This window comes from Callorhinchus milii, unplaced genomic scaffold (assembly GCF_018977255.1).
Source record: "Callorhinchus milii isolate IMCB2004 unplaced genomic scaffold, IMCB_Cmil_1.0 Scaffold19, whole genome shotgun sequence".
Taxonomy (NCBI): domain Eukaryota; kingdom Metazoa; phylum Chordata; class Chondrichthyes; order Chimaeriformes; family Callorhinchidae; genus Callorhinchus; species Callorhinchus milii.
The window spans coordinates 11852816-11875057 of record NW_024704760.1 but is presented as its reverse complement, the minus strand read 5'-3'; the positions used below and the strand labels follow the sequence as shown (position 1 = coordinate 11875057).

The window sequence follows — 22242 nt, the reverse complement described above, 5'->3', positions numbered from 1 at the left end:
CTTTGGGATAGAGAATTCCATAAATTCGCTACCCTCGGAGTGAAGAAGTTTTTCAACTCAGTGCGAAAGGGTTTAGCCCTAATTTTAAGACTGTGACCCCTGGTTATAGTTTCTCCAACAAGGGAAAAAGTCTCCCACTATTTATTCTGTTGTGCCCCTTAATAATCTTATAGGTTTCTATAAGATTATCTCTCATTCCTCTATATTCTAGAGAATATAGGCCTAAATTGCTCAACCTATCTTCATAACTCATCCCCCTCATCCCCGGTACCAACCTAGTGAATCTACGTTATACCCCCTCCAAGGCAAGTACATCCTTTCTTAACTAAGGAGATCAAAACTGCACACAATACTCTAGGTGCGGTCTCACCAGGGCCCTATACAGTTGCAGCAAGACTTCCCTACACTTATATTCTAACCGTTTTGTAACAAATGCCAACATACCGTTAGACTTCCTAATTGCTTGCTGTATCTGCAAACTAATTTTTTATGACTGGTGTACAAGGACACCCAAGTCCCTCTGAACGCTAACACTATCTCGTCTCTCCCTTTCTAAAAAATAACCTGCTCTACTGTTTTTGCCACCTAGGTGGATGACCTCACATTTCCCTACATTATACTTCACCTGCCACCTATTTGCCCACTCACCCAGCCTATCTATATCTTGTTGCTTTTTTTTAATGTCATCCTCAGTGTTTACTCTTCCTCCTAGTTTTGGATATATTAAGTTCAATATCCTCATCTAGATCATTGATGTAGATTGTAAATAGTTGAGGCCCAAGCACTGATCCTTGTGGCACTCCACTAGTCACATCCCGCCAATCTGAGGACCCGTTTATCCCTACTCTTTGTTTTCTTCTCGTTAGCCATTCTTCAATCCATGCTAATGTATTCCCCTTAATTCCATGGGCCCTAATCTTGTGGATCAACCTTTTATGCTGCCCCTTATTGAATGCCTTTTGGAAATCTAAATACACATTGATTCCCCCCTACTTGATATGTCCTCAAAAAATGTCCTCAAAAAAATCTAAAAGATTTGTTAAGCATGATTTCCCTTTTGTAAAGCCATGTTGACTCTGTATAATCATATTGTGATCCTCTAAGTATCCCACTACGACATCCTTAATTAAGGATTCTAGAATTTTCCCTCCCACCAATGTCAGACTAACTGGTCTATAGTTCTCCATCTTTTCTCTCCCACCCTTCTTAAATAGTGGTGTGACGTTTGCAATCTTCCAATCAATGGGAACCGTTCCAGAATCTAAAGAATTTTGGAAGATCAGACACAAGGCCTCCACTATCTCATGAGTTACCTCTTTTAAAACCCTAGGATGCAGACCATCAGGTCCAGGGGACTTGTCACTTTTTAATGCCAACAATTTCTCTAGCACCAATTCTTTGTTGATGTAAATTTCCCTAAGTTGCTCGCTATCTTTAGCCCCTTGGTTCGTCTCTATTTCTGGTAAACTTCTTGCGTCTTCTAACGTGAAGACAGAAGCAAAATATTTATTTAGAAACTCTGCCATATTATTATACCCCATTAGAATTCCTCCTGTCTCTGCCTGTAATGGACCCACATTTACGTTTGCTAGCCTATTCCTCTTAATGTATTTATAAAAACTCTTACGATCTGTCATAATGTTCCTAGCGAGCTTGCCCTCAATAATCCATTTTCTCACTCGTAATGAGCTTTTTCGTTTTCCTTTGTTGGTCCCGAAAACACTCCCAGTCCTCAGGTTTGCTACTCTTTTTGATAGTTTTATAGCCCTTTTCTTTTAGTTTTATACTTTCTCTAACTGAGAAAGAGCGACTGAGAGAGAGAGAGTATGAGAGCGACTGAGAGAGAGAGAGAGAGTGTGAGAGAGAGAGCGAGTGTGAGAGCGACTGAGAGAGAGAGAGTGTGTGAGTGAGAGAGAGAGAGAGAGTGTGAGCCACGGATGAATTACTTTCCCTGTGGTACTCTTATTCCTCAAGGGAATATGTGACTGCTGAGAAGTTTGCACTACATCTTTAAACATTTGCCACTGTTGGTCTATTGTCATATCCATTAATCTAATTTCCCAGTCTATTTTAGCTAATTCTTCCCTCATACCTGCAAAGTTAGCTTTGTTTAAATTTAAGACCCTTACTTCGGATTTGACTACATCACTCTCTAACTTAATGCTAAATTCTATCATGTTATGATCACTCTGCCCTGGAGGAGTCTTAATATCTATATTACCGACTAGCCCTGTTTCGTTACACAAAACAAGGTCAAGGATGGCCTGTCCCCTAGTTGGTTCCTCAGTTACTGCTCCAGACTATCTCTCATACATCCCATAAACCCCTCCTCTACCCTACTTTTGCCGATTTGGTTTTTCCAATCTATGTGAAGATTGAAATCACCCACTAATACTGTATTACCTTTGCTACATGCTCCTCTAATTTCCTGATTAATATCCTGCGCTATGCTGTGATCATTGTTTGGGGTCTATAAACTACTCCCACTAATGTTTTCTGCCCCTGATTATTTTGTAATTCTACCCATACCATCTCTACATCCTGGTTATCTGATTTGAAATCTTTCCTCTCTCCTGTTTTTATTCCATCCTCTATTCAAGGCTACCCCACCCCCCCACCTCGTTTTCCACATTGTCTATCCATCCTATAAGCTGAAAACCCCGGAATATTTAACTCCCACCCTAGATCTCCCTGTAACCATGTCTCAGTAATGACTACTAGATCATACCTATTTGATTCTATCTGTGCCTTTAATTCATCTATCTTATTCCGAATGCTTCGTGCATTCAGATATAGTGATTTTAATTTCTTACCATTTCCCCTACTCTGATGCCCTATCTTCTTCACTGAGCTTCTTACCCCTCTTTGACCTATTCTGTTTATCTCTCTCGCTATTCTGTTCTGCCACCTTTAGTTTTCTTAATACTGCTTGGCTTGCAATTATTTCTAATTGTATTCCCCCCACCCCTTTACTAGTTTAAAGCCTTATTTACCTCCCTATGTATTCAGTTTGCTAGGACATTTGTCCCAGCTTGATTTAAGTGGAGCCCATCTTTTTGAAATAGACCCCCTTTCTCCCAATACTGGTGCCAATGGCCCACAAAATGAAATCTCTGCGTTCCGCACCACTGCCTCAGCCATGCATTTAACTCTCTAATTTGCTTATTCCTGTCGATTTGCACATGTCAAAGGCAGCAATCCTGATATCACTACCTCTGATGTTCTTTGTTTCAATTTAGTTCCTTGAACTCCCACCTCAAGTCATCACTACTAACCCTACCTATGTCATTGGTACCTATATGAAGTACCACCAATGGATCCTCGCTCTCATGTTTCAGATTCTCCTCCAGTCCCACTGAGGGGTCCTTCACCCGGCCCCAGGAAGGCAACAGAGCCTTTGGGTCTTCTGGTTGCAGCTGCAGATAAATGTATCTGTCCGCCTGATAGTCTCTACTTTATGTTTGTTTCCCCTAATATTGGAATCACGTTTTCCTTCCTCCTCACAGGTTTCCTTGTCCACACATGTTGCAAGAATCTCGTACCTGTCGGCCGAGGTTAAAGCCTGAGGCTTCACTACCACTCTCTCTGGTCTTCCTTTAACTACCTGCCTGTCAGACACCCTATCCTGTCCTTGACTGATACAATTATCTATACTTTTCCTGAGCCTCAGGGGAGTGACTGTCTACAGGATGAAACTATCCAGGAAGCACTCACTGTCCCTAATGCTGTGCAATGTCTGCACCTCGGATTCCAGCTCAGACACTCTGAGCTGGAGCTGCCTCAATTGCAGACATTTGCTGCAGATGTGGTCGCCCGGGCTCAGACTGCCCTCCAGCAACTCCCACATGTTACAGTCCTCACACAACACCTGCCACGCCATTGTCACCTCTCCCACCCCCACTGTGAATTAAAGTTCTATTTAATTAATTTATTATTTTTAAAAGTTAAATTCTTAATTTTTAAAAAAAAATGTTTTAGTGTTAGTTTACTGTTAATTAGTGATACTGACGTCGCTCTGATGTCACTTTGTAATTTTCTCGCTGTTTTTTTATCTGAGCCTCTCCTCGCTGTGGCTGATATCCCCACCGCTAGATCTCGGCTCCGCCCCTCGCTCTCGTGCCTCTGCTCCTGACTATACTATATATATTGTACATATAAATTTATATCTGACTCGCTCCCTCCCTCACCTCTTTCAAGGTCCATCTCAAGACCAACCTCTTTGACCGCACCATCTTTTCCCTCTGCTCTCCCCTTGGCTCCCACCCTAAACGCAGGTGCCAAGCCAGGACTGTTAAGCACTATCATCCTCCCAATGTGAAAGGTGCTATATTTATATTGTACAATAACATTTTGTATTCTTCATGAACTGAAACATGATGGCTTTCTCCAATTAAATCATAAAGAAGTCCCAGAAACCCACATTTACATAGAATTTAGTTTTATTAGAGTGGGTTTAGCAGTAGCAGATAAATGATTGAGATATTGTAGAATGGAAGATGTACAGTAACCTTCCTGAGTGGAATGATTGTAAACATGCCAAAGTGAAGTTACAAACTATATTTGTGAAAGATTTTCCACATATTAGTAAGATCCAGATGACTAAAAAGGCAGACTCTGATTCAGTCTCAAGAGTCAATCATCAAGTGAAAGCCCAATAAATCATATGAAAAGTAATTTGACTGTTGCAGGAGATTCCACTTGGGAAAGAATGATACTGAAGAGGCACTATAACGTCACAGAAAACTGTTATTTGAGGATAGTTAAATTGAACTAAATGGAGGAAACACACAGTGTATTCTGTGAAGCGTTTGAGACATCTCAAAGACATGATAAAGCGCTATATCAAATGCAAAGTTTATTATTATTATTATAATAAACTGAGGTAGATGCAAAAAAAATCAAAGGCTGTTGATCTTGGATTACATACCATATCTGGTAACATTTTACAATAAGAAAATTTATTTTGTCTAGATTATATAATAATCCTTGCATTTGTTATTGCACTTTATCATGTCATCTCAAAGCAATGAATAGAATATACTGTAAAGTGAATTTACTGTATATGTGGTGGGCAAAATTTAGCAGCCAATTTCACACAGCAGTGTCCCACAGTCTGACTTGAGTGACCAAATAATTTTTTTTAATAAAAGTGATTATCACCCCAATCGACTAACAACAGGGTTCCTACTTCCCTCTAGGTAAACAGAGGCATGTGGAGTAAGGAAACTTGCCTAAGGTTTCACCCTGCCCAGGAATCAAACCCGGGTCCTCTTACTGGCAAGCCAAGTTCTCTAACCACTGTGCTACCCGACTCCACTAAAGAGGGAATATAAATATAAATATTCCCTCTTTGTTTGCAAAACACATTTACAAATACATTTACCTTTCTTCTTTAAGCTCAACCTTCAAGTTGTCTATTTTCTCTAAAACATCTTCCTCTTTTTCAAGTGCGCTGAGTATCTGTCGTTGAATCTCATCAATTACATTCTTAACACAAATGATGAAAAATTTAGAAAATATTTATAATAATCATTTTGTATGATGGGATTATTCAATTGTTAAACTTCACATAATATGCACCATTGAATGAAAATGTTGGAAAGTCTTGTTAAGTGTTGAAATTGATAGCAAATTTGCACTGTAAATGGGATAATTTTCCTGAGATTGACACATTGGAAATCTAGCTATGATGTGGGTACACTGGATGTTGGAAGCACAAATCTTCAGAAGATAATGTATTCAACAATTCATTATCAACATGAATGTACTACTACTGTATTTACATACACTGTAATAAATCCTTGCATTTGATATAGTGCCTTAGCACTTCTTCGAGACGTCTCAAAGAACTTCACAGAATATACTGTGAAATGACTGTATATTTTGTAGGCGAAATGTGGCAGCCGACTTGTGCACAGCAGTGTCCCACAAATAGTTGTCGATTGAGTAACCAAATTATTACTATTTTTTGTTTATTTTTTGAAGGGATAATTAACCCCGGCAAAGCAATCTGCCAATCAACTAACAACTGCTTACGGCTAAGTGAACATAGGTATGTGGAGAAAGGAAACTTTCCCAACCTGGAGACCTGTAGCTCGGTGGTTAAAGCACTCGCACAGCAAGTGAGAGGATCTGGGTTTGATTCCCAGCAGGGCAAAATGTTGGGCAAGTTTCCTTACTCCTAACGCTTCTATTTACCTAGCAGTAGGTAGGAACTTGGTTATTAATCGATTGGTGGATCGCTTTTCCGGCGGTTATAATTCTTTCAAAAAAATAATAATTAATTGGTCACTATGACTGTTTGTGGGACACTGCTAGGCCCAATTGGTTACCGCGTTTCACCCACAACCTATACAATCAATTCACTTTACAGCGTATACTGTGAAGTGCTTTGAGACATCTCGAAGATGTGATAAAGCACTATATCAAATGCAAGGATTATTAATATTATTTCACCCTGCCTGGGAATCAGACCCAAGTCCTCTTGCTTGCCACAGGACTCCACATATAGATATGTACGCATATATATATATATATACACACATACATATAAAATTTCTTCATAGAAATGAATGCATCATTGTTCGGGTTGCCTTTCATTAATGTTGTTTCATTTTAAAATTGAAATTCAAAGGTCAGCCCAGCCTCCCTTCAGTTGAACATTTGATTTCATGTTAATTTTTCCTAATGGCATAAAACACTGCAGAGTGGTTGGTGGCTACGTCAGTCGGTATTAAATATTTATCCCAACAACCCCACAATTTATAAGGAATAAAACTTAAAAAAACTTAAATAAAACTAAAACTTTGAAAACGTAATTTTAAAAACTCTAAGATATGGAGAAGATAGCTTTGAAAAATGAAGACATCTAAATTAGAAGCTTCAGAGACCAGAAAAAATTGCAAAAGGACAAGAGCAACAGTGGTTTAGTTTCTCTGGTTAGATGGCCTAACTTTTTGTCATCGGATTTTCACCTTGCATATTATGTTTAATACGACTTGTATGCAAGGTGGAAATTCCTTCACAAAAAGGCATAAAGAAAGATTGTTAGGTTTAGCTATCATCATATAATTATCTGTTGTCTTAAAGACAATTCCTGGATTTTTCCCCAAATACTTTCCAGTATAGTTGCTCTCCAGCAAAGTAAAGATGAACAAAGAATATAAAATACCGCATTCAACCAACACCAACTTCTGTATGGTTCTGATTGAGATTTTTGGTGTGTTAGACTAAGAAAAAGAAAAATCATTTTTCAATTTGGTACATTATAATTACTTGCATACATATACCTCTTTATTTTGAACTGCTTCTTTTAAATATGTAGCTTCTTTCAGTAATGCATCCACATTTTTTTGAAGTTCTGCCTTTTCATCTGCCAATAGTTTTACTTTATCCTATAAAATGCAAGGATTATTATAGAGAACACATTAAATATTCTTGTAAAATAATTGAAAATTTATATCACTTTCATAAAACAGCATCTCTAAAACTCTTTGGTGTTGAGATTACTTTGCCCGCATAACTTTACCAACCCATACAATAAACAACAATAACAACTTGCATTTATATAGCACCATTCACCTGTGCAGCATCCCGTAGCATTTAACAGTGGCGGAGCCTGAAGCCGAGCTGGGGGAGAGGGAGTAGATGACCATAAGCACAGTCGAAGAGGAAGGGGTCTTCAGATGTGATCTAAGAGTGGAAGGAGGGGGCAAGGCAGAGGGATTGGGGGAGAGAATTCCAAAGCTTCTGGGTATAGTGGCTGAGCGTGGCCGCCGATGGTGGAGCAGAGGGGACAAGGGACAAACAGGAGGCCAGGTGCTCTCCAGTAAAGAAAGTTGAACAAAGCAGGTAAAAAACTTCAGTCGACCAACACCAACTTTTTTTTTTCTGATTCAGATTTTTGGTGTGATAGTCTAAGAAAAAGAAAAAAAAACGAGAGCAACATCGATGTATCAGGTCACAAAAGTGTCCAGTTGAACAACTGTTTTCCAGCTTCAGGATCATGGCATCCAAACATCCGCAGTTTTACAGACTGTTTGCTACATCCTGTAGGCCGGAGCTTACCCCCAAATCTGAAAGAGTACGGCTTCATCCAACCCAAGGATACTGAAGGCCACAGTTGGATTATTAGTGCCAATGGCTTAACGTGACCTGAAGGATCACAAAGGTCACAGAGAGCCAGCTTCAATGAACAACCTGGTGCAGAGAACTCTTCCTCAGATAGATTTCTGGTTGTTTTAGATCTAATTAGATAGCAACATTCTCCTTCTGCAGGACATTTGTTTTTAGTTTCCAAAAATAGCAAATTTCAAATCTATCTATAGATCAACCTCAGCTAACCACAATTCTGGGAAATGATAAGTTTGATTTAAATATGAAGTGCAAAATATTATTTGTAAAGATGAATAATGTATTTATATTAATTTAAATCAATTGATTTTATAAATTTAGGGATACAATTGCAAATATCTATAGTCTAGAGAATGGTTATTTTGCCTACATTGAAAGTTTGGTAACTTGGAATATGAGTAATACAGGTATTCTTTGAATAAAATGGAAAACTAACTTCTAGGTCACTTTGCGTTTTCTGTACTGATTTTAACTCTTCCAACAATGTCCCATTTTCTGTTTGTTTGTACTGCAGTTGTTCTTCCCATTCAAGTTGAGCCTTTGACGCGTTTTCCTAAGAAATTAATAAAATTGAGAAAAAAAATATGGAAATTGAAGAATTACCATCAAGTATTGCAAAATTAACAGAAAAAAATAAACTGTGATCCAAATGAATTTATAAATGTTACCAAAGCCTCCATGAACTGGCTAATCTTCACTTTATTTTCAGTTTTAAGTTGCTCCAACTGCCCTGTAATAGATCAATAGGTAGTTATAAAATTACAATTTAAGAAGTCCACAGAATATTATACTTGTGAAATTCAAGATTTCAGTTACAGCTTTTAACCTTCGGTGTAAATAAATTGATATTTGTCCTAAAATTGCCCTTCACAGCCCTGAAACTATTGTCCTGCTGTATTGGCATTTCTGAAAATATTGTTCACAAGACTACAAGAAAGGTTCAGATGAAGAAAGTCCTTCAAAATCCATTTGATCTCAACCTTTCTACAATACCAACCTTACTGTTCTCCCATCACAACATCAAGCTGTTTTTTTTTCAATGAGACTGGCCCCAACCCTTTCTGGCAATCTATTTTACTTGTTAGTTTTCCTTTGGGTAATTAAATATTTCCTGGCAATGGTCTTGAAATTGCACTTTGTAAATTTAAATCTTCCTGTGTCCTCTTATCCTGCTGTCTTGGTGCCTATGAAATTATTGTTCTGAGTTTTGTTTCTCATTTTAAATCTTTCATGCCACTACAAGTCCCCACCTCTTTGAATTCTAACCCATGTTCCGAAATTGAAAGAATCCGCTGTACTATCCAGTAATCTTAGCCAGGGACGTAAACTAACCAGTAATATCAGTCTTTTAAGAGTATGGAATATGCCACGGTCAAGGTCTAGGTCAAGAAATGGTAATAAGCAAAGCTACAATAGACGGCAGTACACAACATCATAATACTCGACAGGAAACAGCCTTCCCCTTCCAAACCCAAACTGAACAATTATGTAACCTAAAAGTACGAATGTATTTTAAAATAAGTAATTAACTCCAAATTAAACTAAATTAAGCATTTGAGAAAAAGCATAATATTGTAGTACACCATTGGTTTTCTTTATTGAAATCAATATTTCAAAGATACATATTTAATACCTAATGCATTATTCTTTTTTTCCAACTCTGTAGAAGCACATTGTAAGTCATCTTGAAGTTCTTTTGCTCTGTTAAAAAAAACGATCGTGACACTTTAAATCATTCTGAAAGTATTCCTATATTCCTAAGAAATTGTAATGTGGTAATAGTTGCAAATTTCTGTATGACAGCACTCTTTAGATAGCTTAGAAATTACAATTTAAGAACATTGGCTTGGCTGGTTAGATTTACATTTGGATTTTATAAATGGAATCTTGTTGTTGTTGTTGTTGTTGTTTAGCAAATAGTTTGTTTACCTTAGGTCCAAACAGTTAACTGAATATTGTACATTTGTTAAAGCTGAGAAACATAACTATTATAGGGAGGGCATTATGGTGTATTTTTCTTAACTTCTCACCTTTCTTGTTCTGTTCTAAATAATTCTTCCAAGTGTTCAGTTTTAGTTGTAAGCTGTGCAATTGTCAATGCATCTTTCAATATAACTTTATTAAATTCTTCTATTGTGATTTCATTTTCTCTGGTAAGCTGACTTGTGGTGTTCTTCATATTTTCAAATTTTTCTTCAAGTGACTTTTCAGAGGTCTGTCCAGAGCAAACAGAACCTATATTAGGTTTGTAATGTATCATTACTACCAATTAAATAAGTCTGAAAGTGGCTTACTGACATCCATACTGATTAAAATTCAAGCTTATTGATGTTAATTTGAATTGATGTTCAAAAATGGATTTTGGTATTGTCCCCTGGCTCCAAGTCCACTCTTGTTGAATGCAAGCCTCCAGCCATACAATGCTCATCACCTCTCGCACCAGTGAAGGAGGTGGAGACTCCCACAGAAATCCTTAAAAGACATTCTACTCCTCAGATTGTAGGTTGTGTCTTATTCGCCTCCACTAACCAGAGGTCTATTGAAAACCATTGGAAACCATTGTCATATATTCTATCAAAATATTTGTTGCCATAAAATTGAGAAGGTAGTATTTTGTTGGAAACTACGCCCCATCTTACTGAAGGACTTTAAACATGTCTGGAAACAATAAGATCTGCCTAAAATTGTCCAAAAATATTCAAAAACACATCTGCAGTGACATAAATTTATATTGTGCCACAGTCTTCTAAAAAAGATTTCCAATGTCGTAGCCACAAATGTCCATAACATAAAAATGTTGTCAAAGCTCCTGACAGGCCAACGGGATACATATCTGAGGAAAACATAGCAAATACAAAGTAAAACATCAGGAACTTTGTGCGATTTAGCCAAATCATGATGTGAAAGCAAGAATCTGAGATCAACAACAACAACAAGATTACATTTGTATAGTGCCTTTCACATCAGGAAGACGTCCCAAGGCGCTGGAGATCCACCAGGATATACAGCCCAGTCAACTTTTCCTTTATGGAACTTGTTCAAAGCTCCACAATTAAGAATTGGTCAGGAATCCCAGAATTTTAGACACCATAAAGTTTGCTCTTTTCACTTTTGAGAACTTTTGATTGACATAGAAGAGCTGTGAGAACCTCCATACAATCTGTTGATACTTTGAAAAGTATAATTGCAGATTCAATGTGGTAAGATAACCTTTATTGATGAGTTACCTGAACAATGCAGCTGTAGCGATTTGAGACAACTTCAATATCAAATGCAAGGATTGCATTAGATATTGCAAATGGTAACAAGACAGTTAAAGTATTTTATTTAAACTGTCTTAACAATTATACTTTAGTCATTTCTGCTGGAAGTAATTAGACTGGGGAGGGTCGGCGGGACGACGACGATACAACAACAATTGTGTGAAAAGCAATTCATCTCCCAGAGATAAGACTCTGCTCTAGGTTAGTGACTCTTCCATGAATATGCTCTTCTACTTAATGTTACTGCTGGTTCTATGGATTTTGCCATATAGTATAAATGGCACAATTGAAGAATTAGTAACATTAGTTTCATGTAAGCTTTCACTTCATGCAATTAGCAATTACAATTCATACCTCTTTTTTCTTCAGTAAATCATCTGTCTTCTCTAGTTCTGCAGTTAAATGTTGCACTTTAACTTGTGACTTTTGTAGATCTTCATTACATTGCCCTTGTTAATTTAAAAGGCTTGTGAATATTAATAAAACAAACAATATCCACATAATCTTCATACCTTTACAGGAGCTTTTCATGCTAGTTTGGTAATTATTATTACTATAAATGAATTAATCAAGGTATTGACATAATGTGTTAATGGAATTATATTACTTGTTTCAAAACTTGAACTATGCTATGATAATAATAATAATAATAATCCTTGCATTTGATATAGCGCTTTTCACGTTGGGAAGACATCCCAAAGCGCTTCACAGAACACACTGTAAAGTGAATTGACTGTATATTTGTGGGCGAACGCGGCAGCCAATTTTGCACAGCAATGTCCCACAAACAGTCGTAGATTGAAAATGACCAATTTATTATTGTTTTTGGTTTTGTGGAGGGATTATTATTAGACACTGTGTGGAGTAAGGAAACTTGCCCAAGGTTTTGCCCTGTCCGGATTGAACTCAGGTCTCTCGCTTGCAAAGCGAGTGCTCTAACCACTGAGCTACAGGACTCCACAATACTATAAATGCCAAAGTTGACCAAACTTGTCCTGGTTGATTCTAGCTTTCAGATTTGATTCATCCCCCACTTCTTCCATAGACTCATAAAGTACTACAATGCAACCCATTATAACATAGTAGTTGGTGGGAGGTAAAATCCCAATCCAACTTATAATAGGGTGTGATCACCAGTACATTGGCATTCATTCCGTATACATATAGAAATCCAGCCTACTTAAAATCACTGATTTCGTCCACTAAAAATAGCCGACTCTTGGATCATCAGATGGATAATGTTACTTCTGCAACCAGAATGCCACCATTTTTNCAACACAGACCCTTTAGCTGACATTTTAAAGCTAGCTGAACACCATTCTTGATTTTTCGTTAAGTGAATATCCACTCCTCAAAAGGTGAATGCAAATTATAATACCATATTACAGGGTTCTACTGTAGTACTAATAAAATAAATCACTCACTGGTTTCTTCCTTCAGTTGATCATATCTGATTTTAGATTCTTGAAGATGAATTAAGGTTTCTTGAAGTTCATTGTCTTTTTGTTTATATTCCTGCTGGAGCTGTTCCACCTTAAAACAGATAATTTATTAGCTGTCTTTCAATCAGAAAAAAATAGGAACTCTATAATTTGTTCACTGAAGATCTCTTTGCCATCAAGATCAGTGACGCTGCCCCACTTATCGTTCGCTCCCAGTCTCTGGTGCGCGTTCCTGTTCCTACCCTCCACACTTTGCTACTCCCACTGTCCTTCTCTCTCACCGCCATCCTTGCCTTCTCTCTCTCCTGGACCTCATCATTACCTCCTTCTGCTTCATCCTGGGCATCCCCCGCTAGGCCCATCGGCGTTGGTTGTCCCAGAGCAGCCATGCCAACTGTCCCACCACTCACTCTCCGCACCAACCGCCTCCAAAAGGCAAACGCCCCTTCCCCCTCCCTCATGCATACCTTTTCAACTGTTCCCACTCCTCAAATTTCACTGTCATTTCTTTCCCACGAGACAAAAGTCTACCTATAGCACTCACTCCTCCATCCTCCAATGCAAACCTATCGCATTTCCCTCCAAAAGGTTTGTTCCCTCTCCAATAAAGCCTTCACTATCATATCCTGGATGAGCAAATCAATATTCTTGGGTTTACAGAAACCTGGCTCTCCCCGGTGACCCCATTCCCCTCGTTGAAGCCTCCCTTTCTGGCTACACTTTTCACCTCCACCTTGCCTCAACCAGCACAGCGGTGGGGTTGCCCTCATCTCCCAAGCTTCCCTTGGTCGATCAGCCTATTCCTCTGGCTGTTTTTCTTCCTTTGAATATCTCACCCACTACCATCCCTATCCTCTCTCCCTCAAAATCCTCATAGTTTACCGCCCACCCACTGCCCCAAACCTCCTGGCTCCTTCCTCACTGATATCTCCTGTCTCCTCTCATCCCTGTCCCTCTGCACTGAACACCTGCTCACAACGGTTGATTTCAACCTCCATCGTAACTCCCCTAGCACCACCTTCTTGTATTTAACTGCCCCCTCCCATCCCTAAACCTCACCCTCCACATAAACTCGCCGATCCTCACGGCGGTGAGGATCCGTGGCCACCCCCTCGACCTCATCATCACACGTGGCCTTGACATTTCCGATCTGTCCATCACGGGCTCATCTACCTTTTCCAAGCCCTCCACCATTTTTTTCCAACCCTGGAAAAAGCTTCCCCCAGAGTCCCTCCCGAAGGTCCTTTCTTCCTCAGACCTCCACTCTCTCTCCCCCTCCACCCGCATGATCCTGATGCAGCCATCAAGCTGCTGATGACTTTCTCTCCACAAGCATTAATTCCTTGATTCCCCTGAGATCCAGGGCTGTTTCCAAACCCATCCCCTCCCCTGGTACAACAGTCATCTCCGCTCACTCAAAACCCAAATCTGGACGCTCAAATGCAGATGGTAGAAATCCGGCCTCATGATTCACCACCATTTGTGGCTCCAGCATATCTTCACCTACAGCCTCTCTTTCACAGGCCAAAACTGACTTTTACTCCAAAGTCATTCTGGAGGCAAACAACAATCCAAAGACGCTGTTTTCCACCGTTCATCACCTTCTCTGGCTTTTGCCCTGCCCACAGAGACAGTGGATAGTCCACCACGCCATCCTCCTCCACCGCCTCTCCTCTCTCAACCACCTTAGTGGGACCGCACTTGCATGGTTCTAGTCCTACTTAACCAACCGCCTCCACTTCATCAGCAAACGGTTTCTCCTCCCGCTCCCGCCCTGTCACCTGTGGGGTACCCCAGTGCTCCATCCTTGGCCCTCTTCTTTTCCTGATCTATATGCTCCCTCTTGGCAATGTCATCCGCAGAATTTGGGCAAACTTCTACATGTATGCGATTGACACAAAAATCTACTTTACCTCCTCCAGTATCGACTCCAGGTTCGCCAAAGTTCTATCAACTTGTCTGGCAGACATCAGGGCCTGGATGAGTGCAAACTTCCTGCAGCTGAATGTGGACAAGATGGAAGCCATACTACTTGGCTCCCGTCAACGTCTTCACTCCTGCGGATCTGATCTTCTCAACCTCCCTGGGTTCTCCCTCAGACTCACCGAATCAGTGCACAATCTAGACATCCAGTTCGATCCCCAGTTGTCCTTCTTTCTCCACCAGGACCGCCTTTCTCCCTCCACCACATTGCCCGCCTCCGACTGTATCTTACCCCAAATGCAGCCGAAACCCTTGTGCATGCGTTTGTCACCTCCCTCCTGAATTACTCAAATGCATTCCTTGCTTGTCTCCCCAGTTCCACTATTCAAAAATCCAGTTCATTCAGAATTCTGCTGCCTGCATACTTACCTGTTCCAAACACCATTTCCCCAAGGTCTGGCCAGGCTTCACTGGCTCCAAATCAACGAACGAATCGACTTCAAGATCCTCACACTCATGTTCAAATCCCTTCACTCCCTGCTTCTTCACTCCCCAATCCACCACCGGGTGCCTCCAATCGATTGTCAGCGGCCTCCTGTGTCCCTCATGCCCTCCACTCCACCAGTGAGGTCGCGCTTTCAGCCACTACGCCTCAAACTCTGGAGCACTCTCCCTCAATCCCTCTGCCTTGCCTTCTCTCCACTTTTTCAAGTCCCACCTGAAAACCTTTCTTTTCGACCGTGCTTATAGTCACCTCCCTGCCCCGGAGTCAGGCTCAGGCATTGTTAAGCTCTCTGAGACGCTACCTGCATGGAGGGCGCTATATAAGTGCAAGTTGTTGTTGTGATAGCCAACCTCCTTGGTTAGCCAACAAAATAAATACATGTTAATGGAATATTTCTTGATTTATGGCATAAATCTATGCTATGGAATTATTTGTATGATTATTTTGTTGGCTGACTAATACTGATCTAGATCAACCCATACCTTTTCAAATTTTCTGGCCAGCAACTACCATTTTAGCCAACAAGACTTAGTCCAAATATACCATTACAACTAGAATATGTAATTTCACTAGCTCTATTGCAAACTTACCTTACATTCTCTATCATTCAGCTGATGTTGATGCTCATTTTTAAGCTTTTCTCTTTGTTCCAAATCTTCTTTTACTATAAGGAACCAATATCATGGATTATAATGAATATAGTAAAAGTAGTCCATAAACTATATTTGTATTACTTGCAACTATGTTGATTTTTGCAAAGATCAGAATCTAAACATATTTATTTATTAACATGTTTATAATAACTTTCATAATCTTCATCTTGAATAACATTTAGACAAACACAGATTTGAAAATATATCTCAGTGTGACCTAATAAATGAAAGTTGGCTATTTTAGTGCAATTAGCCAACTCGTAAGCAGGAAGTGAGTGAGCTGCCTGCAAATATACACAAACAATGGGGTGCACAGCGAATTCACATTATATAATAAATAATAATTATTCAAATTTGTACTTATAAAAGACATAACAGGGCTGCACAGTATACAGTACCTTTCAAGTAAAATGAAAATTTCTTGAAACACTTTGCAAAATATGATTAAAAATAAAGCATATGTTACAGGTCAACTTGATGGTTAATCCTCACAACGAACATTTCCTTTTGTTTGCAAGGATTATTATATTTTTTATTATTAACAATGAGATAAGCAACAAATTAATTTGAATTAATTGGAAGCTTCTGTATCTTTGCATATTGAATGTTGAGCCATATTAAATTCAATGCACATGTAAGAAGCATGTTGCAATACACAGTTCTATAAGACTCTATTAAAGATTCTGCCTCTGCAAGTCCATCCGAGTCCCTCCACCTCTTCCCCAATCTCCACCACCTTTAAAGCCTCCCTGAGGACCCATCCTTTTGACTGTGCTTTTGGAGATGCCATTTCTGAGCCCTCCCTTACCTGATAGATAACTGCCATTTCTGAGCCCTCCCTTACCTGATAGATAACTATTTCAATAACTTGCACAAATTATACATTTCACTTTAGCAGCATTTTTTGGATTCTGTAAGATTCTTTCAAAGAGTCTTTTTACTTTTAGCAATTTGTGTTTTCCGGGACTACAAAATATTTGCTCCCTCTCAAACAACGAGTCTACTTCCACAAATATCGTAGATGAACACATTGACATTCTGAGATTTATGGAAAATTGGCTCATGCCTGAAGTCTCATTCCTTCCCATAGAGGTTGCCTCACCACACATTTCACCCAAATTCCTCCCCCTCCACCCAACACATCCAAGACATGACTGCTATATTTATTTATAAAGAAATAAAAAAATTACTTACACTTAAACATAATTTCTTTTTTTGCATTTTCAGACTGGAAACGAAGTTCTTCAAAGGCCATTACCATTTTCTAATGTTAAAATTATGAATTTAAAAAACGTAAATATACATTTAAATAAACTCTTATAATTTCAGTATAGAACTATTCCTTTGAAATAGATAAGCAGTTAGTTTCTCTTTTCTGAAACATTTTAGGACTAAATTTATCATCAATTGCAAAATGGTGGTCCTTTAATGCACAAATATAAGCCATCTACTAAAAATAGCATGTCTATAGAACTATATAACCAGAGTGCCCTAAACAACTTGCATTTATATATATATATATATATACATATGTATTCATCCCTCTTGAAGACTAATATGAATTCTGCCTGAACCATCAACCCCAGCAGACATTTCACATGCTGACATTTCATATTCTGACTGCTCTCAGCCTGAAAAACAATTATTGTAACCTCCTCATTTGCTTGATCATTAAATATCTTAACTTGATGTCTCCCAGTTATTGATTCAGTGATCCGATGTTGCAGATTAACTGTGTTTGATCACATACAACAACAAAATTAAATTTATAGAGAGCCTTTCACATTGGGAGGACGTCCCAAAGCGCTGGAATATACAACATAACAACATCATTAAACATTAAAGTAATTTGCTGAATTTTGAGTATTATTGAGTATAGTTTTTAATGATTTTAATGAGCATAACAGACATGGAAGATAAAGCAAAACCAGTTAAAGGCATTCTGGATAAGGTGAATGGCACACTTCAATTAAGCCTGTTAAGACATTGTCCCATATGACACTGATAAGAGTGCAGGCTGGTTATCAAATATGTAGATGTTCACAATATTTTCATGCAACTAATTTCACTTGCTATTGAAATACTGAAACAATTGCAATTCTCATTGAGAATTTGTTCCTTAAAAACACTATTACTAACATAGAGCAGTACCGTAACGGTTAAATCTGGGTAAAATAAGGTGAACTACAAAGTTATTAAGAGCACCATCTGATATCAGAATCTTGATGTCCGCACACTGCATCTGAATTCAAATTCCATTGCAAGCACCATTACCTCGCCATCAGTGTTTTACTGTCATTTATGTCAATTGTAGTAGTTATTGTAGTTTCTTAAGCATCCAGATTATATTTTTACCAACTTAGCTCCAGTTAACCTTGAAAACCAAAGCCTAAATGGGCTGGACAAGCAGCAGAAATCTTGTCCACCCCATTGTCAGACAGTACTTTCAATGGCAAGTTTTAGTTGGTTAGACTCCAGCAGTACACCAAAGCACATTCTCGGGTCCAATAGCCAGCCTCTTGCTAGCTTACGCTTAATAGTCAACAACAACAACTTGCATTTATATAGCGCCCTTCAAGTTGGGTAGTGAGCTGGAGTGCTTGACAATGGTGGAGTCTGACCCTGAACCAGGGGAGGTGACCGTAAGCACAATCATCATGGAAGGTCTTTAGGCGAGATTTGAAAGTAGGGAGGAAGGGGGAAAGCCAGAGGGATTGAGGGAGGGCGTTCCAAAGCTTCGGGGCACAGTGGGTGAAAGCACAGCAGCCAATCGTGGAGCAGAGGGGGCGAGGGACAAACAGGGGTCCGGAGCCGGCTGAGAGTAGGCAGAGGGTGGTGGAACGGGGGGGGGGGGGGCGGGGGGGTAAGCAAATCGGATAGGTAGGGAGCTGCAAGGGCATGAAGGGAGTTGAAAATGAGTGAGAGGATCTTGAGGTCGATCCGTTTGGTAATTGGGAACCAGTGCGGCCTGGCAAGGACTGGGGTGATGGGAGTCCTGAGTTTTGTGTGGGTTAGTATCCGGACACCGGAATTCTGAATTAATTGAATTTTGTGTATCGTGGAACTGGGAAGACCAGCGAGGGGGGCATTTGAAAAGTCCAGCCGGGAAGTGACAAAGGCGTGGATGAGGGTTTCGGCTGCTGTGGGTGTGAGTTACGGACAGAGGTGGGCAATGCGGTGGAGGTGGTATAAAGCGGTCCTGATCAGGGAACAGATGTGGGGAAGAAAGGAAAGCTGTGGATTGAACCTGACTCCTAAATTGCGCTTGGGTTCAGAGAGTCTGAGGGAGAGCTCGGGGAGGTTGAGGAAGTCTCCCGAATTTGGTAAGCAGGATGCATCCCTCCAGGGAGAGAGTGCGCATTCCATTACCATATTTGGGATTCCTATGTTCGATGGGTTTCATGGATTTCTGAGTTTGGTACGGATACTCTTTAGCACTGTGATGGGTTTTTGCACATGTCTGACATTCGGCTGACCAAAAAAAATCTTGTGATAACTAAGCATGTTTGAGTATATATTTAACCAAGTTTTAATAAAATCTCTGACCTCAATATTTTCAGCATTTTTAGCGTAAAGTCCTTTTGATTCTTCTCTTTCTGTTTCATCTAATATTCATAAGTAACAGAAGTAAAATTGATTTAGTATATTGTAAAATCACTTGATAATCTATACAATTGTTTTAAATCTTACATTCCTTTCTGTGTAGAAGTCATTATTCTCTAATAATCTTTCATAAAGGGTGAAGTTTGCAGTCAAAGTGATATTTATCATATTGAATGAACAAAAGGCTATTCCCTGACAGCCCCCCACTCCACAACCCTCACCATGGCACTGTTGGCAGTGGTGAAATCAAAGAAGATCTGCAGCTCCAGAAATTTAGTAAACCAAAACAAACATAAAACACAGTCTTCTAACACTGATCTGAAAAATCAATGGAACTGAAAAATATAACAACAATTTGGTCACTCAACCCACTATTGGCTGCCATGTTTCACCCAGAAAATATACATTCAATTCATTTTACAGTATATTTTGTAAAAGCGCTTTGAGAGGTCTCAAAGACTTGATAGGTCCTATATCAAATGCAAGGATTATTATTATAGCCATACAGAGATGTGTTGAATCAAAGTTTGAAAGCATCTTGAGGTGGCGGAGGAACACATTTCAGATTATTTAAGAAAGGTTACAGATGAGTACTGTCTGAAGAAACTGTATTTTCCCTCAATTTGTGGCCTGATATAATGAGGTGAAAGCCATGTGATATTTCTTGCATTGAATGGGTGGGAGGTGGATCCATTCCTCTTCCTTAGGTTGTCTATCTTTCTATCCCCTCCCACCCACCTGGCTCCAGCTAGGATGCCTAGTCAGCTGTGTGAAGCATGTGAGAGGTGCTATATAATTGAAAATAGTTGTTTTTATTTAATTTAATACCTCTAGAATCCACAGATAAATCTCCACGTTATCTCATGAGGAACAAGGAGCACTGAAGATACACTGATCCGATTTAGAAACGTGGACAGTATAGCTGTATAAGATTCTCCCCGAGAGCACTACTTTATCTAGTCATTCATTGTAACTCCCATTCTGCATAAGTTTTTTGTATTTTTGCTTTGAAATGTCTTGAACACGTGATAAGGCACTATATCAAATTTAAGGATTATTATGTGATTCTTTGAAGAATATAAATAATATTTTTAAAGCAAAAAGATTCTTGCAGGTGTGAATGAATAATTTGTGTCTTACGCTAAATTAAAAACACAGCTGGCTGCATTTTAATTCTGAAAGCCCTGGAGTGAGAAAACATTATTCCAAAGTAGGGGGAGAGGGTTCAATCCTAAATCTATTATTCGTGACAAATTCCAGTTAATAAAGCTTTCATTCATTATCACTGATTAGACCAAAACTGTGATTCTACATAAATTTAAAACACAGAAAATAACAATTCGATAACAACTTTCAAGAGAGGATGGGATAGATACTTGGGAGGACAAATTTGCAGGAATATAGGGAGAGCATGGGGGAAATGGGATTAATTTGGACAGCGCTTTTCAAAGAGCCGGCACGGACACGATGGGCCGAATGCCCTCCTTCTGTGCTGTATAATTCTATGATTCTAAGAAGCCCGTTTGGTCCTTCATGCCTGTCTGTCTGTCCCTATTCCAATTCAACTGCTCGTTCCCTTTTCGCTTAATATTTTTCATCAAATATTTATCCAATACTCACATGTTTTCATCTTCTCAGATAATCTGGCACAGGCTTCTTTCACAATAGAAAACAAATCTCTTGTGGCATTATGTCTAAAGATGCACAAAAAAAAATTTAAAAATAAAAACTCAACCACTTTACAAAAATATGCAAGTTGTAATTCTTAGTATGTATTTCTGTTGAATGCAAAAGACTGTATATTCTGCCCTATAATATTTTATAGAATTTCAATCAAAAATGCTTTACATATAATTTGTGCTTTATATATTAGCTTGAATTATGCCTCTAAATCCATTATATCAAACTTCTGCTAAGGCCAAAAAAGGATATGTTTCAAATCAAATCCATCTTTCAGTGGTCAAGTTTCATGAAAAATTAAATTTCCAGAAAGCAAGTCAAATGTCAAATCAAATATCAATAAAAGCACGTACCATTATCTCAACCCTATATCTTTTGTTAGTTGATTAACATTTTTGCTATTTTGTAAGCACAAAGTGCAGTTATTCAAAGCACTACTTACTTTTTTGTTGATTCTTCATTTTTACTGATTGCTTCTTCCAGTCTGATACTCAGATTTTCATTTTCAAACTATGTAATATATTAATGATCAAGTTATTGCTTGTGCAATACAAATTAAATACAAAATCCATATTGCAGTATTTTATAGGGCACAATGGATCATTAAATTATAATCTGCGAGAAATTCTCGAATTTCATCTGTTGCTAAACTTCCAAATGTTTGTGTAGAGTTGATAAAGCAATTTACTACAGTATTGCTGATTAAAGCTTTCTAAACCTATCAGATAATAGATGTTGGAATAAGCTTTTGCCAGATATATTTTAAACAAAGTATGGGCAAGTAACTATAAGGCGAAATGAAATGGCAAATATGCCAATGAGCCATCTAAATCCAAACATGTCATGCAGAGAAATCTTCCATATATTAGGATCTCAACTACACTTACATATATAGAGCAGTTGCTAGGCACAAATATTGCAGAAACCTGGAGAATCACTGCATAATCCCGAAACAGATTCAGACACACTGAGTCTGAGAATTATATAAGAGAGTTAAATTTATAATAGAACAGGCACAGTTTTCTTGCCGTCCATTCATA

General features: G+C 38.8%; 1 protein-coding gene across 1 annotated transcript in view; it reads right to left on the bottom strand.

The window, feature by feature from the left end:
• Positions 1–22242, bottom strand: part of sycp1 (synaptonemal complex protein 1) — a 44144-nt gene that overhangs the window by 15509 nt on the left and 6393 nt on the right. The window contains exons 7-19 of the mRNA XM_007901660.2: positions 21645–21712; positions 21143–21216; positions 19466–19524; positions 17114–17183; positions 15857–15930; positions 12821–12929; positions 11751–11845; positions 10164–10348; positions 9767–9834; positions 8802–8863; positions 8570–8686; positions 7290–7394; positions 5384–5487 (exon numbers count right to left, since the gene is read on the bottom strand). Coding sequence (XP_007899851.2) covers positions 5384–5487; positions 7290–7394; positions 8570–8686; positions 8802–8863; positions 9767–9834; positions 10164–10348; positions 11751–11845; positions 12821–12929; positions 15857–15930; positions 17114–17183; positions 19466–19524; positions 21143–21216; positions 21645–21712 — 1190 coding nt within the window. The remainder of the gene's footprint in view (positions 1–5383; positions 5488–7289; positions 7395–8569; positions 8687–8801; positions 8864–9766; positions 9835–10163; positions 10349–11750; positions 11846–12820; positions 12930–15856; positions 15931–17113; positions 17184–19465; positions 19525–21142; positions 21217–21644; positions 21713–22242) is intronic.